This window comes from Tetranychus urticae, chromosome 2 (assembly GCF_039701765.1).
Source record: "Tetranychus urticae isolate SD_2017Ah chromosome 2, NJAU_TeUrti_SD_1.0, whole genome shotgun sequence".
NCBI classification, from domain to species: domain Eukaryota; kingdom Metazoa; phylum Arthropoda; class Arachnida; order Trombidiformes; family Tetranychidae; genus Tetranychus; species Tetranychus urticae.
Window position 1 is genome coordinate 27,852,756 of NC_142959.1, and position 15,712 is coordinate 27,868,467.

Below are 15,712 nucleotides of genomic sequence, written 5' to 3' on the forward strand. Positions count from 1 at the left end.
ATTAAACTATGATGATTTGAGCAATAATTAGTAAATTTCAAAGGTTGCTCATTAAATATGAACGAGGAAAGTTTTAGAATATAATTTGCACTTTTTAATTTAAAACAAAATGATAAACTTTTATCACAGACTTTTTATCATATAAAATACTTGATAGTTAAATTAATAATAATTAATGAAAGTCTACCAATTGAAAATTGTGTAAATTAATCTCTTGAATGATGTTTTGAGTCACAATGTTGCAAATTAAAGCAATCCTTTTTTTGTTGAAATTATACTCTATTTCAATTTTAGTGAAAAAACAGCAAAGTCCATTTGGTCCAAATTAATTTGATGACTGGAAATGTTGAGATTTGAATTCAAAACATGATTCAATGACAGGCTGAGTGAGGACATGGTTGGCTGAATAGCACTGATAATGTTGCGTGAAAGATGAGGAAGTAAAGTGAATGGGTGAGATGATGGACACTGAGACTCGCAGGTTGAACCAAAACGATGGAGAAATAAATAAAATTCATTCAAAGTACTTAAATCGCTTCGAAAGTTAAGAAGGTGAACATCACATGGTAATGAAGAAGGCATAAACTGTACCTCTCCATGGTTACTGGAAGCATAGCTTTGCATAAGAAAAGGTTCATTGAGAAGTTTTAACAGCTCTCGCTGTACATGGCTTGTTGGCTTGAGTGAATTTAGGCCTCGATTTTCAATGGCAACACGGAATTTTTCACGAGTTCGTCGATGATCGGTAACACCTTGTCCGACCCCTCTATTATCATCTTGAAGTAAACGACGATCTAAGAAGATATCAATCATTCCTGGATGTTGACTAGTTACGCCTAAGGGTTGAGCTGAAAGTATATTTAATCGGGTCCAAGCATCTTCTATGTACATGAGACTAGGCATTGGGTAAACATTTCCTTGAACCGGGAGTTTTTCAAACCATTTACGTTTAACCATCTGATTAAGAGAATATAAATAATTAGATACAATTAAAAAAAGATAAAAAGAAACAAAAGAAATGATTGCGATTTACCTGAAAACCGTTCAGATCTGTATAAAAAGTATTATCATTTTGAACATCAGAGAAAAATCTCAGCAGAAGTTCCTTATTATCAAAGGAACCTTTAACCATATGGAATTCATTTTCAATCTCGAAATAAGGTTTTCCTCGGACTAATGTTATTTGATGTCTTAATTTCATTGCATTGTCAATTAATATCTCCATTCGGCTAACCAATGGTCCGTCAGTGATTCTTATTAATGGCTTGGAGTAAGCCATGTCTTGAGCTTCAGCTGAATCAGGAAGAAACAAATAAGCGCCACTTTTTTCAACCTTTTTGTTCCCTGCTCTTGTCCCGTAAAACATAAATTTTAATCGTAAATCAAGAGTTTTGAAAAAATCTCCTTGGTGTAAGATTACTTTACGAAGCATTCCGTCAGCTCCATTGAAAAGTAATTTGACACCTTCCATTTCTAGTTCCATGGCAGCAGGAGGAGATTTTGGATCGTCAGGAAAATTGTACAAAAAATTAGTACTCGATTCATAGCTAGAATTGGTGTCAGATTTTTCGATGGTGTATTGAACTAATGATAGTGGTTCTAGATCTGCAAAGAAACATGCTTCAGCAATATCATCTAGAAGTGTTGTGTAATCCCAAGCTTGATTGACTTGTACTTCTTCAACCATTTTTCCGTTATGATCTCGTATAATCCAATTAGAGATATTTTTGGGTATTAATATACAAATAAGCTCTTTTCTTTGCATACCAAGTGAATTGTAAATTACTAAATGTCTGTGTAAAATATGTAAAAAAATGTATAAATAAAACATTATAATATTTGTATTCATTTCACTTACCTAGGTGACTGGTCATTAATCTGTATCACATCTTTGATGGGCAATAATAAATTATGATTTGGAAAGAGATCGATCATTGTTAATGGCACAGTGTTTTGTTCGGTTAAAGGAAGATGCAAAAGGTAGAAGCTCATTGTGCTAATTATGGCTTGGCAATTTTGAAGAGAAGTGATCATTCTAAGGAGAAGAAAAATAAAAAGGATTAAAAAATCGATAAATGGTAAATTTTAAACACCAAGTTGAAATAAGTTCAAAACGATGTTTGAAACCATTTTTACCTGAATCCATAATCATTAACCACTGGGTCTTTTGCAGTACCGGTGATACCGTCGTGGTGTTGAAAAATGGCTAAATTAGTACGAGCTACATTTAAGGCATTTGACAATCTGTCTTTGACTGTTGCATCAATATCAGAAAGCATTGATCCGATAGAGAATAGTATTTCTGCTCCACGAACATAACTTTCTAAGATGCGGTCTAAACGCTTGAAGTAAGGTCGAGTAGTGTAAAAACCACTCCAATAATTGTCATCACGATCGGCGTATGTGAAAAAATCTCCACTAAGCGCAGGCAAATCGGAATCATCAAAAGATTCAAAGTAATCAGATAGAGTTCCCCATTTAATCTAATTCAGAAAGAAAACAAATGTCAATGAATGCAAATGACTGTTTGTTATTATAACAATACAAGGGTGAGGTGATGTAAAAAATCGATGGATAAATTTTCATTATTTATCTCAACAAACCTCAATATTCCAATCCGTTTTGGCATTGATGTAGTCAAAGAGTTTCTGATAGTTAGTTACTTGGTTGTCCCATTCAACCAACTTGTCAAACCGAAAATCATCACCTAAAGGGATAACGTAGTGATAGCATGAATGAAAACAAAAGATGATAAATTATAAGTCAACTATATAATGGAAAAGGTTTGAATAAAAAGCTACATTATACAGCTGTGAGTAGATACTCTGAAACGCAAATAAACTCACCTAATGGAACAAGAAGGGAATTTTTTCTGTAAAGCGTAGCCTTTTTACGATATTGTTCAACAAGCATTGCCGCACGTTGAGCTATATTTTGATCGGTTATCCTTTGAGGAGGAACTTTCCATGGACAGTGTAATCTGTTTGGTGGTAAACGTTTGAAATCAAATTGACAGCATACTTTTGGATCTGGTCCACAGGTGTGTGGCACATCGTAAGAATAAAAAGGTTCAATGTGACAAGAGATATCATCTTTGGGTACATTGTTTGTTTCCCAATATTGCCGCCATTTGAATTCAAGTGATTGTTTCTGGGCAAGGTATTTTTTGATAGAATAATGAACTCGCTGGATAACCATTGCTTTGAGACCCATTTTTTTCAACAGGAAGGCCATTGTTGGTGAAAGACCAAAAGGATCAATGGCCCAGCCATAACGTGGTTTATAATTTAAAACATTTTTCAACCATTCATGACCATCAACCATTTGAGATATCATTGCAAAATAATGGGTATTGGCTTCATCATTCATAACCCATCCACCGGTAACAATTTCTAGCTGTCCATTATCCAAAAGAGTTTTTATTGCTTCTCGATCATCTTCACTTTTCAAAATGTCCCACCAAGCAGCAAAAAAACTGGTCTCTGCCCAAATAAATTTAAGACTTGGATCCTCTTGAAGCTTTTTCAATATGTTATTCAATATATGCCGGGTTTGATCGCGAAAGTATTGGTCAAACGTTTTCAACCAGCCTGGATCACAATGAGAGTGTGGCACGACAAAAATTTTCAATTTATCCTCAATCCAACGGCTTTGGTTAATCTGAATATCCCAACCTTGCGTCCAAACTCCTCCATTAACATTTTCAAAATTATTCATGTTATAAACATCTTCCATCGTTAAGTTAAAACCGTTCTTGTAATTTTGTTCCTCTTCTTTAAAAAATAAAATGTAATTATTAGATACGCATATGAGCAATCAGAGTACAAAAGCAAAATCTTCTTACCTGCTGATTTCTCACAATATTTTAAAGGTACTAAAACTTTTTGATCAGGATGCTGATAGAATTTAATGTGAAGAGATTTTGAAACTTGTGCAATATTGTTACGGATATCATCGAGAAGAATACGATTTTCTTTTAGGCCACCTTCCAGTTCTTGTAACCGCGTATGTATTTCACTAGTGAGACGAAAACTGCTCTGAAGTCGATCTTTTTCTGAAGCATTGCGGAATGAAAACACATAGTAGAATGATCCAGTTAAAAACACTAATCCCAGCAACCAGGTTACATAGAGAATTTTACTTCTCTTTCTGAAAATTCGCAGCATTCTGCTAATCCGGATGAAATGATCTGGATTACACTAGATCTGGAAACGAAATTAAAAACAATACAAGATATTATTATTTATTCCACGTAATTGATTGAACGAGAACTCTGAATTTACATTGTTCTAGCGCAACATTAGCTTATCGATGATCAGTAGTAGATGAGAACTATATCCACCTGATTTATCACTATCAATAAGTTCATTAGTAAGTGGCAAGTTGAGCTGTCGAAATCAGAAGGAAAAGTAGTTTACATCACAATCACAGGTAATGTAAAGATGAATTTTCACATGAGCTGCCATTAAAAAAATTAATAAATAATCGATAAACCACAATCCATTTCATAAAAATACAACTAGATTCCATAACAGTAGAAAATAGTAAAATAAATAAATAGAAACGCTTGTTGAAGAGGATTATTATAATTTTCAACAAAAAGACAAACTAGCAGGAGAAAAGGGAAACTCATCAAATGTGATCAACTAGATATGTTCAATTGTGTTATCGCCAGATTATTTATCACCATGTGAATTATCATTCAATCATATCTTGATCTACTAATGATTTGACGTAGCCATTTGAAATAAAACAGAACACGATAGGATAGGAAATTAACACAAAGATATTGCAAGCAAAACCAAGAGGATAATGAATTTAGGACTAACCTTTCTTATTATTTCCATTTCATTTCAGGCTTTCAGATGACAATATGGTTAATTTGATTATCCTTTTCCTTACTTTACTCCCATTGTGCAGATGATCCATAATTAAGTGTACACAAAAAGGGAATTAAAATCAAAAAAAGACAACTCAAACAGGATAGACAACCAGGCTCATCATATGTTTTGAACAACTCCAGAGATAATGAAAGAAAGAAAGGCTATGAAATGTTGAACAAGGAGTTTAAACTCTACATCTAGTTTAGGATTTAACTCATCAGAATTAAATTATTTATAAGCAAAGTTCAACCTTTCAAATCTCTAACATGGAGAAAGATTAGGTGAAATCAGCTGGTCTACTAGTGAACAATACCAAAGTTGTCCATTTATTATATTTTATTTTATAATATTTTTAAACGGTCCCTAGTCACTGTTTCATTGAAAAATCAAGTTTAATTTCCTGTCCTGTGTTTCAGTGTCCTGTGCAATTTGAAAGAATCGCCATTTCAACCTTGAATGGTTGTTGACAATCATAAAAGGCTAGTAAGCAATTAAAGCACAATTAAACAGGAAAATTAATCAGATACTCAAATACACGTGTTCAAATTATTAAGGAAAATTTTCTAGTCGTTTACCAGATCCGTGATGTAGCGAATTTCAAGAGAGTATTTAGGAAAAGAAATTTTTGACCATAGATGATTTAATTTATCAGAGTGATTTAGGAGAGGATTTGGTTCATAGTTTTAAACCCATTCTGGTGCGATGACCAAATCCTATCCAACATTTTTTCACCAATTTAATCACTGAAGTTTTATCAATATTAGTGATTAGCTAGGAGTACTTGGCAGGAAAAACTAGGTTTATCAGGCCAGAAATATGCAATATGTGAAGCGTATTTATTCAAAAGCGCTTTGACACGAAGTTGTGAACGATTGAATCTGTCATTGACAGTTGTGAGTTACGATTGAAATACAGAGCGCATTAGATAAAACAGCAAGCAGGTAAGAGTACTGTAATTGCGCCTGTGCAAGGTAAGAATGATCAATGATCATGTTTGGTTTACGTGGTAAGCAACATTTATAAAACATCTTGGTTTATTATTTTTGTTTGTTCTCGTTAAATCGTTATTGTTAATTAATAAGTTGCCAGTTTTATTGAGAAATAATCATGTCTAGCCCCTGATATCTCCAAAGATTTTTTAAAAATTCACCGAATTAATTGTTTTTTACCATTTTGTTACATTATTGTGGAATAAAAAGTCATCATGTCTTCATCTTCTTATCTTGTGAAAATACCCGGTAATTTTCTGATTACCTAACGTTTATTTGATTAGTTTCTGTTGAAAATGTTTATTTTATTGTGAATACTAATCCAACTCAAATACTGGATTGATCTACGTTCAGTCTTGTTTTCTGTTGGTTATCCATTTGCTTGTATTTAATTTAAATAGGTGATTTAGTAATATATTCAACAATCTCATTTTTATAACCTTAAAATGAGAGTCTTGCCAAAAAATGAGCTCATCATTGTGATATTATGTATATTATGGTATTCCGTCTCATCAAGCAATGCAATTGTTAGCAAAACCATCTTAACCCATTTTCCATTCCCAATGACTGTATCTATTGTACAATTGTCCTCAATTTACGTCTTCTTGAAACCTATCCTGATGTACCTCAAAGCAAGTGAAAAACAAGTTACATTTGAGAGAAGGTATTTCTGGCGGATGATTTTGCCCTTAGCATTGGGTAAATTTGCCGCAGCCCTATCATCTCACATTTCAATTTGGAAAGTTCCAATAAGCTATTCACATACAGGTAAGCCATAATTGAAGCAGACTTCGTTCAGGCCCGTTTAACTTACATGTTTTTTTCATTTCACAGTCAAATCAACAATGCCGTTATTTGTGATATTTTTATCTCGATTGATAAATGGAGAAAAACAAACTACCAAAGTAAGAACCTTTCAATTTCCTGTATTGACAGGCTGGTTGCTGAATTCATCTGGTTATTCTGTCTTGATAATTATAATTATTTAATTGGACAATCATTTTATTAGTATCGAACAGCTTGTAAAACTGTTAAAGCTTCAGTGCTTCAAGCTAAATTAACATTTTTAAAGACTATAGCGTTATCCATCTAAAAAGTGCCTCAATCAACTATTTCAGACGTGTTCTGCGTTACAGTAAATTTTGACGACAGGTATCAAATTGAACCTAATCAAAATTTACTCTTACTTTTTTGCCTTTCTTCATGAATCCTTCCTTTATCGTAAACTGGTTTCAATCTATTTCCGATTTCCCTTGCTTTTTTAACTCAGCTTTTTCTGATTTTGTCTTTTCTCACTGATCGTTATGAATGAAATTGCTTGTTTTTAGCAACAACCAACAAGTTTAATCGCCTTTCTAATTCCTTTATTTTTTTCTCATCCCAGGTTTATTTATCAATCATACCAATTGTAGCCGGTGTTTCAATCGCAACTGTCACTGAGCTTAATTTTAATTTAGTTGGATTAACTTTCGCATTACTATCTTCATTCATCGTTTCCTTGTTGAATATTTTCTCAAAAAATGTGATGAAAGAAAGACCTGGACTCCATCATTTGGCTCTTTTATCGATTCTCGCCAAATATGCTTTCTTTATCTCCATACCATCATGGATTTACATGGACCTCTTCTCCATCTTTAAAGCAACCACGGAGATTCCCCATCATCTCTATGCTTATCTCATTATAGACGGTTTTCTCACCTTCTTACAAAACATAATAGCTTTTACCATTCTTTCATTGGTTTCACCGTTAACATACAGTGTTGCCAATAGTTCCAAACGAATTGCAATTATCATAGTTAGCTTAATCACGATGAAAAATCCAATCACATTTACAAATATGTTCGGTATGTGTACAGCTGTTACTGGTGTTTTACTTTATAATAGAGCAAAACATGAACAAAATGCAGCTAAACACAGTTTACCTGTTTACTCAAAAATGAACGGCTCAATGAACGGAACTGTTAATCATAATGGTAATGCTTTACTTAATAACAGTTTATTATTGAATGGGCATAAACCAATAACTAATGGCACAACTTATGTGCGCTATTATTAATTTTACTTAATTATATAAAAATCATCTGAAATTTTGTTGTCTTGTCACATTTTATATACATGTAAAATAAATTAATACAGAGTCTCTTTTACTCATGATAATTAAATAATTTAATTCATATTCATGAAGCATTCACAGAATTTATTAATTTTTATAAATTTTCTCAATAAGAATGGGTTTGCTCAGAATAGTGAATTCATCTTTTGAATGGCATGAATAAGGTGAGCTACTCTTTTTTGTATTTATTTCATAAATGTGCGATCATATTAGACTATAATTATAATATTCAGACATGCAATAATTTTTCAATAAAACTGTCTGACTTTACACCTCTATTTACATTACAATTAGAAGGGAGAAAGAATCATGAGAAACTGAAAGTTCGTAATAAATTTTTCTTTCAAAAATATGAAATTATCTATTTCGAAGTTACTTTGAATATTAATGATTTAATTTTTTTAAATACAGGCAATGTTTAACGTACCTGTGACCATTTTACCTCTAGTTCTAGAGAGATGGAACAAGCTGCAGCTAGAAATGGCGCTAAACCTAATCCATCATTTTTCCCTGCTTTTACAATTTCATTCGGTACATTTGTCTATTTTGTATTTGTATTAAAATTCTGTAATTCATTCATCATCGATCAAATTTTTGTTATCAGGAGACTCGGATAAAATCTGCTGTCATTGGATTAGTTTTGTCTGCAGATGATTATTGCTTCACATTGCAAATGATTACATCTTGTTCCGCAATAATTTTGATGATCATCTGTTGATTATTTGCTGAAACTCTAGGCACATCACTGAAAATGGGACAACAGCACCAAAAAAAGAAACAAGAAGTTTCCGATCAATATTGAACGAGTTCCACGCACTTGGAATGACTGTTGGTGTTTGTATTAACTGGACAATCAGAATGGATCTATCAACAGCATATTGGCGAGCCTTGCATTCATTGGCAGTCCTTGTGTCCGATAACAATTGAATAATTTTACCAACAATTGAAATCTCTTTTATAGTAAACTTGTCAACTTGATAAGTAATGTAAATTGTGATAATCAGCAAATTTAAATAGGAGCCCCAACGGAAAAACACTTTGGACCAGTCCAATGTAGAAATATCGGTGGTGTTGCGCACAATTTGTGATGTCGTCTCAAAAAAAATCTGTGAATACCAGAAAAATGGCAGGGAACTCAAGGCTTCGTTAAGGTCATCTTTCAAATTGTACACTTTATGATACATCAAGCTAATGTAGCGAATCCTTTTCGGGTCAGAAGTGTACTCCAAGCAAAATGTATACAAAGATTGGTAACATTCAGAGGCAAGATGAAATGTAAATAGATAGAATGATTTGGAAACAATTAAAGAGCCAATTGTGGCATAACAATAAGTCCAGAAATCAGTCCAAGCAGCAACTGGAAGAGGAAGATTTAGATCAAAATCGCTCAAAATACTGGTGTACAAATCAATCAATTCCTTGTTTGGACCCCAAATGAACCAAATAACAAGTCGAAGAAAATCAAACAACATGGTTGACAACGTTAATAGGAGACAGATAATGGACCAACGACGGAATTTATTTTCACCAAAAGGAACCAAATTAGTCATAACAACCAACGCTGAATAGATTCTTTTGGCTCGACGGAGAAGTATGAATCTAATGGCGAATGCATACACTGCTTGGAATGTCCACAGTACGGAGTTGATTGGATCATCTGAATAGGTGAATAAAACAATTGACCAACAGAATTGGTAAACTTGAGAGATTATACTCGATAATAAGAATATATAATTGAATAAACTCCAAAGGCCGCTAACTGGAAACATGTTTAATCCAAATAACATGAGCATAATTTTGATATATAAAAGGTTATTTTGGGTATCCTCGTGAACGGGCCATATTTCTGTAAAAAATCTCGTTGAATTGTTGAATTGACGAGTCTTGATAACAATTAAACGAGGAAATCGTTTATCTTTCAGATAAACATAATTTTTACTAAACATAGTTTTTTATCGACTATTTAGCTTTGATATGAAAAAAATAATGTGAAATTGAAACGGTAAAAATGTTTCATTCATTTTACTCAACTGCAAATGAATTCCGAAATGATTAACACCTGAAGATGATCAATTTTGTAGCAGAGCAACCACCTTTATTGTTAATTTACGGGTTTCCATTTCTTTTGATTGGTTAAGTTACAATAAGGGAAACTTGTCAATCAAAAGGTGAAAGCAGAGGAACAAAAGAATGGCAGTTCAACTAACTTAACAAAATAATTTTAATGGAGACTTTTTGCTCATAAAAATTCCGACAATTCGCAGACTTGAGTCGCATTGTTGTTCAATGTTGATTTGAACAAAAGATTTCCATCTACGAGTCATATTTTCTGGATTTCCAATTATTGGCCAACTTAATTTCATAGGAAATTTGAGCTGAATAACTGATTACATAGTTTCCAATAAAAAACATGATGCTAATTACTTAAAATTAAAACTAAAATAAAAATAATTATACATTGATGATTTAAAAATAATGAGATCTTTAGACAATTAAGGGAAGTTTGAAGGATAAGTTTCGATCTAAGATTGATATTTGATTGAAGATTCAACAATGATAAATTAGTGGGAATTCATGATAATTAACTGAAAAATAATGAAACATTGACAGAATAAAATTTCAATTTCATATTATTTTCTGATTAGATTTTGATGTGTAGAAAATACGAAAGAATACAAAGTAGAAAAAGGGAACTGAACAGTTATTGTTCAATTTTAAATTTTAATTGAACATCTCTTGCTAACACAAAGGTATTTACAGATGTATAATAAATAAAAGATGATTGTGTACAAGAGCGTCAGTTTAAGGTATGAAGAACAATACAGATGATATTCTTTTTCGACAAAATTTTTCTCCGATCTCTCCATTAAACGAGAGATATGCTTCAATTCCGAGATGCACGAGTCCAGATGTGATTGTACTTTCAACTTTCGTCTATTGAAATGAATACATTTAAAAGACTTATTAAACGATCAGAAACAAATAAACTATTGCACTATAAAAACTATAACAAACTATAAAAAATAAAACAAATTAATGAACATACCATGCAGAAGAATCTGATTATAATTGACATGGCTTTTTGAAGCTGTTCTGGATCTTAGCTAAAATTTGTGCCTCAAGTTGACCAATTAAATCATACCAGTGAATCGGTCATCAACAATCAACTAAATTAAAAATAAAAAGAAAAAGTATCGAAAAAATTAATCTTAGCATTTAACAGTTAAAGTCATGATCAAAACATACCAAGTTAAAAAAACATATCAATTGAGTCCAAGACGAAATAAAATTGACTCCTTTTCAACTCAACATCAAGGGCTTTGTATTCAATTATTATTATTATTATTAAAAGTTGAATATTGATCTTTAACTACATTAATAATTCCTGATTCTCAGATACTCTTCAAATTTACATTTGTACATTATCGGTAGCACTTTTCTTCATTTGTTCCGCCATTTGTTCAATCATCTCGGCCTCCTTAACCATTCCATACATACGATAATACTGGATCCATTGAGCAGTATAATCTTGTTGCGGTTGTTCACTACCATTTTGAGTGCCGGGGGTTGACTAAAAGAACAAAACAGAAATTTAAAGTCATGATTGTCCCTGTCATACGAAGCCCAATACTTTCAAAATTGATAAAGACGGACGCAGGAAAATCGAGGAATCAATTTGGCACAAAGTTAAAGCTGAAGCCCATTAATGGGAAGAGAGCTGAATATAACTGTTGTGCCGAAGATTACTCAAAATATTAAACATTGAATTACTCACTGGTATAGTTGAGGCCATTTGCTGAGCTTGAGTTTGCGCATAATAGGCTGCCCACGCCGCAGAGTTCGGATGTTGATTTGTTGCTATAAATGAAAAGTGAAGTGGAAAAAAATATTAGATAATCTGTTAACTTCGAGGTAACCTACCAAGCTTTATGAAACAAAAAAGATAAAAGGATAACCTCTACATCTAAATTGCTTTTAAAGCCAGACAGTGGTTACTGAAAGATAAATTAATCTTGCACAGATTGACACCCATTTCACGGCAGAAATATGAAATGAGCTCTAAGTCGGCGCAGATTGGTATCAAATTTCGTCCATTATAAACTTACTATCAGTGGAATTTTGAGATGGATCGGGGTAGTAATAGTTAGGCCAGTATTGCTGCTGAGCAGGTTGACTTGGTTGTTGTGGATGATGCTGTGGTGCTTGTTGATGAGTGGGATTATAGTGCCTATTATTACTAAAAGATAAAAAAAGAAAATTTAATTTGTAATTTGATACATAGAAATGTTGATAAATATTCAAGATAGCTTGTAACTGCATTTAACCCTTTAATGACAAACGGGCATAGGATTGCCATTATACACAATACAGACTTTCTCTATCCACCCTTTTTGATCAAAGGTTCGAGAAAAGCAAACCTTAGATAGTCTAAGGGTGGAGGAATGAAATGAAATGGTAAACTGGGAAAAAAGAATTTAAACCAGTACCTGTACATCTGAGATTGGTTATAGGGCTGATATTGGTTGTTTCTATTATCATCACCACTTTGTCTTCTGGAATACAATTCAAGCAATCAATAAGAAAATTCAAATTTAAAATCAATGTTGAAACATACCCATATCCTCCTCCTCCTCCTCCTCGGTCATTGTGACGAGTATCTTTATTAATTTTTTCATTAATCAATTGCTGGGCAATTCCAATACGATCTGGAGGTCCTCTAATGATAATAACTCCTTTGGAATTTTTATCTGTCTCAATGTGGCAACCTGATTGTTGCTTAATTGATCTGATGGTTTCACCACCTCTACCAATGATTACCCCAACACGATTCACTGGAACATTCATAACGACTTCTTCTCCTTCAAATCTTCTTCTATCTCCTCCCCCTACTCTTCCACCACCTCGACCTCCTCTGTCACCCCCTCGATCACGGTCTCTATCACGATTCATATCGCGATCATAACCATGGTGTTCACGAACGTTTCCTTCGGAATGCTGTTGTTGGTGTTGTTGCTGCTGTTGCTGCTTGAGGAAGAACAAAATTATCATAAGCGGAACTCAACAACGTGTTTGACTTCCTTAACACATACCTGCATGTTACGAGAATTTTCAATGATCTCTTGAATCATTTTCTCGGCTCGATTCACGTTCTCTAATTCACCGGTGATTTTACAGATCTTACAACCATTATCGTCCACTCTATTAGAGTCAAATTGAACTTTTGTATTGGTGGTTGATTGGATTGATTTTATACTATCACCCCGTTTTCCGATAACTAATCCTATGAATTGAGGAGGAACCGGAACTTCCCTATTGATTTGCCTAGAAGTTCCATACTCATTAGTAATCGGCGGTCTGGATGAGTCCCCTTGCTGCTGAGGCGGCTGTTGCTGTTGCTGTGGTGGTGGCGATTGTAATGGTTGTTGCTGATGTTGGGTCTGCTGTTGCTGCTGCTGTTGTCCTTGAAGTTTAGATGCAGCTAATTGAGCACCAAAAGGGTCACTCAGTTGCGGACGTTTGGCCTCTGCTCCACCATCATCTTCAGCCGCCCTTTTGCCGGTAATATTTCCAGTTAATTTAGTGGCTACTGCTTTAGCACGTTCAAGAGCTTTCTGAAAAGCATCTTCTGCTGGAGTCGATGACATAATACAATAATATACTGAAGTTGTAGATGATTTCAATTAAATAGTGATATTTAACACTAAAAACATATAAGAGCAGAAAAACATGTAAGAGCAAAAATTTACACAAAAAATTTCAACGGAACCAACTAGAAAAAATGGTTTGTTCAAAAGTAAAATGGCCGACTTCTGAGTGATGGAACATTTATCTCATGGCTGTTAAAGGCATATAAAGCAAAGATTGAGGTAGGCAGTAGCTCCATCCATTAGTGGGTTACTGAAGAGAAATCGATTTTTTCTTTTTTCTTATTCCCTAGATGGTGCTGTTTAACTTATTAATCTATCGTAAAATCTGTAAATCAAATCTAAACTTTGGTAAATCAGCAATTAAAACCCTAAATATCCAAAATATCACCGACAACATTGACATAATACTACTACAAGAACCAAATAAATTAACAAGAACCAGTAAAATCTGGAAATCTAAGTCTCAGACATTGTTGCTAATTTTTTAAAAATGATTAAAGCATAACTTATCTCTCTAATGACTTTTTTGAAACAATATTCACAATCCATATCCTACTGAAAAGAGAAAAACTTGAAGAGACAAATCAAAACCAATATCTCCCCGAAAAAATGAATAACAATAAACCCGACGAGAAGTGAATCATTCTCTCATCGAAAAATGCATTATCAAAAAACCCGCTCTAAACAGAGTAAATCTAAATCTCAACGATGTGAGCGCACTGGAAAAGCAAAACAACAAATAGGTATACGAAAAGCATGGTTAACTGTATTTAATTTATTTACTGTTGTGACTTTAATATTTTTTCATATATAATTATTTGTGTTGAAAAGTTTGGATTAAATTAGTTTAAAATGTTATCAGTTAATAATATTTTTCAACTCAGTATAAAAAGGGTCATGACTATACCTTGTAAACTTAAACAAATGGGTACAGCAAAAATTATAAAAAACCAAACAACGCGGAATTGGCGTCAATTTTCAACCGATAATTTTGGACTTGTTGATAACATCAAACGAGACACTGTAGTTTATGCTCTTACAAGTGTGGCTTCCTATTTCAGAAGAACGGTATTGTCTACATTTGGTGCTTGTATTTGTGTGTATGGATCAACTTTTGTTGTTTCTTTGGTAAGCCTTCCCGAGGAAAGTAAACATCGCGGTCCAGTACCTTTCCTGTTGAAAAATCGTTGGCTTATTACTATAGCTTTTGCGATGATGGGAATTGTGGCATTTTCTGTCAATAAATATTTTCTTTGGAGGACAATAACAAGAATAGAAATAAAAGCTGATGGTAGAACGGTGCATTTCATGGCTCTCAATAGGTTACCTTTATCAAGAACTCAATACTCTTTCGAAGTTCCTTTAAATCATGTTTCCTGTATTCAAGCTCGTCTTAACGCTAAAGCACCATTCGTGGTTATCAAAATTAAGGGTAAAAGAGGATCTTTCTACATCGATAAAGAAGGACTATTCCCTAATCCTTCCTTATTTGATTATAGTATTGGCGTGAACCGCAAAATTTAACCTGGTCTTGTATTATATGTTTTGTATTTATTGCAGTTATATTAATGAAATTTATATTCCATAATATTGATCACTCGAATATTAAATGATTCAAGAATCAAAATCATTGTTCGACTGGATACAGATATGGATAATAGTCATGGACAGTTTGACTTTTTTTAGCACAAAACAAATGATAAATGAATCGATATGATATTTATCAACAAAAATATCTTTGAAGATAAATTTTTAAGTTAGATTGCGATTTGTGAATAGATTCATAATAAAAGAAAATGCCAAATTAAAATTTAATATGAGTATCAAGTTATTTGTGCTTAATATTTGACAGCTTGATCCATCATTCAAAAGATTCAAATGATCAGTCTATGAATTATATCATAATTTACAGGAATTTTTGTAATGATAGGAATTTGGTGCAATAAATACAAATGTAACTTCCAATATTTGCAATATAATACAAGGAAAAAAATGGTAAAGAGATATTTATTGAGTTTAAAGGAGACGCCGTAATATTTTCCTGTTTGATTTGTTTTTGTCAAAGGTTTTTGTTTTCAA

General features: G+C 33.0%; 4 protein-coding genes across 14 annotated transcripts; 2 read left to right on the plus strand and 2 right to left on the minus strand.

Moving 5' to 3' along the window:
- Window positions 1–71: 71 nt before the first annotated feature.
- alpha-Man-IIa (alpha-mannosidase 2) lies at window positions 72–5,784 on the minus strand. Of its 4 annotated transcripts, none has more exons than XM_015926825.3 (8): window positions 4,830–5,784; window positions 3,845–4,205; window positions 2,847–3,773; window positions 2,604–2,707; window positions 2,137–2,483; window positions 1,859–2,035; window positions 1,034–1,793; window positions 72–957 (listed from the first exon to the last, which is right to left on the minus strand). In XM_015926825.3, exons 2-8 carry the CDS (start codon window positions 4,164–4,166, stop codon window positions 280–282), a joined length of 3,315 nt encoding a protein of 1,104 aa, XP_015782311.1. In that variant the 5' UTR covers window positions 4,167–4,205; window positions 4,830–5,784; the 3' UTR covers window positions 72–279. The 4 variants fall into 4 exon arrangements, with proteins under 4 accessions (XP_015782311.1, XP_015782314.1, XP_015782312.1 ...); XM_015926828.3 differs by having other exon boundaries at window positions 2,847–3,770; window positions 4,830–5,177; XM_015926826.3 differs by lacking the exon at window positions 4,830–5,784 and adding an exon at window positions 4,284–4,641.
- Window positions 5,785–5,882: 98 nt separating this feature from the next.
- On the plus strand, window positions 5,883–8,048 carry LOC107360221 (solute carrier family 35 member E1 homolog). Its single transcript, XM_015926852.3, has 3 exons — window positions 5,883–6,640; window positions 6,707–6,777; window positions 7,257–8,048. The coding sequence occupies exons 1-3, from the start codon at window positions 6,319–6,321 to the stop codon at window positions 7,926–7,928; spliced, it is 1,065 nt and encodes a 354-aa protein (XP_015782338.1). The 5' UTR covers window positions 5,883–6,318; the 3' UTR covers window positions 7,929–8,048.
- Window positions 8,049–10,597: 2,549 nt separating this feature from the next.
- Psi (P-element somatic inhibitor) lies at window positions 10,598–13,799 on the minus strand. 8 transcript variants are annotated; one of them, XM_015926846.3, is made up of 8 exons: window positions 13,076–13,799; window positions 12,601–13,007; window positions 12,473–12,538; window positions 12,092–12,222; window positions 11,761–11,843; window positions 11,232–11,556; window positions 11,032–11,152; window positions 10,598–10,919 (listed from the first exon to the last, which is right to left on the minus strand). In XM_015926846.3, exons 1-6 carry the CDS (start codon window positions 13,628–13,630, stop codon window positions 11,395–11,397), a joined length of 1,404 nt encoding a protein of 467 aa, XP_015782332.1. In that variant the 5' UTR covers window positions 13,631–13,799; the 3' UTR covers window positions 10,598–10,919; window positions 11,032–11,152; window positions 11,232–11,394. The 8 variants fall into 8 exon arrangements, with proteins under 8 accessions (XP_015782332.1, XP_089124597.1, XP_015782331.1 ...); XM_089268471.1 differs by having other exon boundaries at window positions 10,598–10,945; XM_015926845.3 differs by having other exon boundaries at window positions 12,601–13,010.
- A 731-nt stretch (window positions 13,800–14,530) lies between these two features.
- Window positions 14,531–15,157, plus strand: LOC107360235 (transmembrane protein 223). Its single transcript, XM_015926869.3, has one exon. The coding sequence runs from the start codon at window positions 14,531–14,533 to the stop codon at window positions 15,155–15,157; it is 627 nt and encodes a 208-aa protein (XP_015782355.2).
- The last annotated feature ends 555 nt before the right edge of the window (window positions 15,158–15,712 follow it).

What these genes read in the sequence shown, in the direction of transcription:
- alpha-Man-IIa (XM_015926825.3), bottom strand. Translation starts at nt 4,166, where the DNA reads ATGCTGCGAATTTTCAGAAAGAGAAGTAAAATTCTCTATGTAACCTGG. An exon ending in AAACGGATTGGAATATTGAG is followed by an intron (nt 2,484 to 2,603) that starts GTTTGTTGAGAT and finishes TTTCTGAATTAG; the next exon opens with ATTAAATGGGGAACTCTATC. An exon ending in ATTAATGACCAGTCACCTAG is followed by an intron (nt 1,794 to 1,858) that starts GTAAGTGAAATG and finishes TATTTTACACAG; the next exon opens with ACATTTAGTAATTTACAATT.
- LOC107360221 (XM_015926852.3), top strand. Translation starts at nt 6,319, where the DNA reads ATGAGAGTCTTGCCAAAAAATGAGCTCATCATTGTGATATTATGTATA. An exon ending in AATAAGCTATTCACATACAG is followed by an intron (nt 6,641 to 6,706) that starts GTAAGCCATAAT and finishes TTCATTTCACAG; the next exon opens with TCAAATCAACAATGCCGTTA. An exon ending in GAGAAAAACAAACTACCAAA is followed by an intron (nt 6,778 to 7,256) that starts GTAAGAACCTTT and finishes TTCTCATCCCAG; the next exon opens with GTTTATTTATCAATCATACC.
- Psi (XM_015926845.3), bottom strand. Translation starts at nt 13,630, where the DNA reads ATGTCATCGACTCCAGCAGAAGATGCTTTTCAGAAAGCTCTTGAACGT. An exon ending in AAAATTCTCGTAACATGCAG is followed by an intron (nt 13,011 to 13,075) that starts GTATGTGTTAAG and finishes TTCTTCCTCAAG; the next exon opens with CAGCAACAGCAGCAACAACA. An exon ending in ATCTCAAAATTCCACTGATA is followed by an intron (nt 11,844 to 12,091) that starts GTAAGTTTATAA and finishes TTTCATTTATAG; the next exon opens with CAACAAATCAACATCCGAAC.
- LOC107360235 (XM_015926869.3), top strand. Translation starts at nt 14,531, where the DNA reads ATGACTATACCTTGTAAACTTAAACAAATGGGTACAGCAAAAATTATA.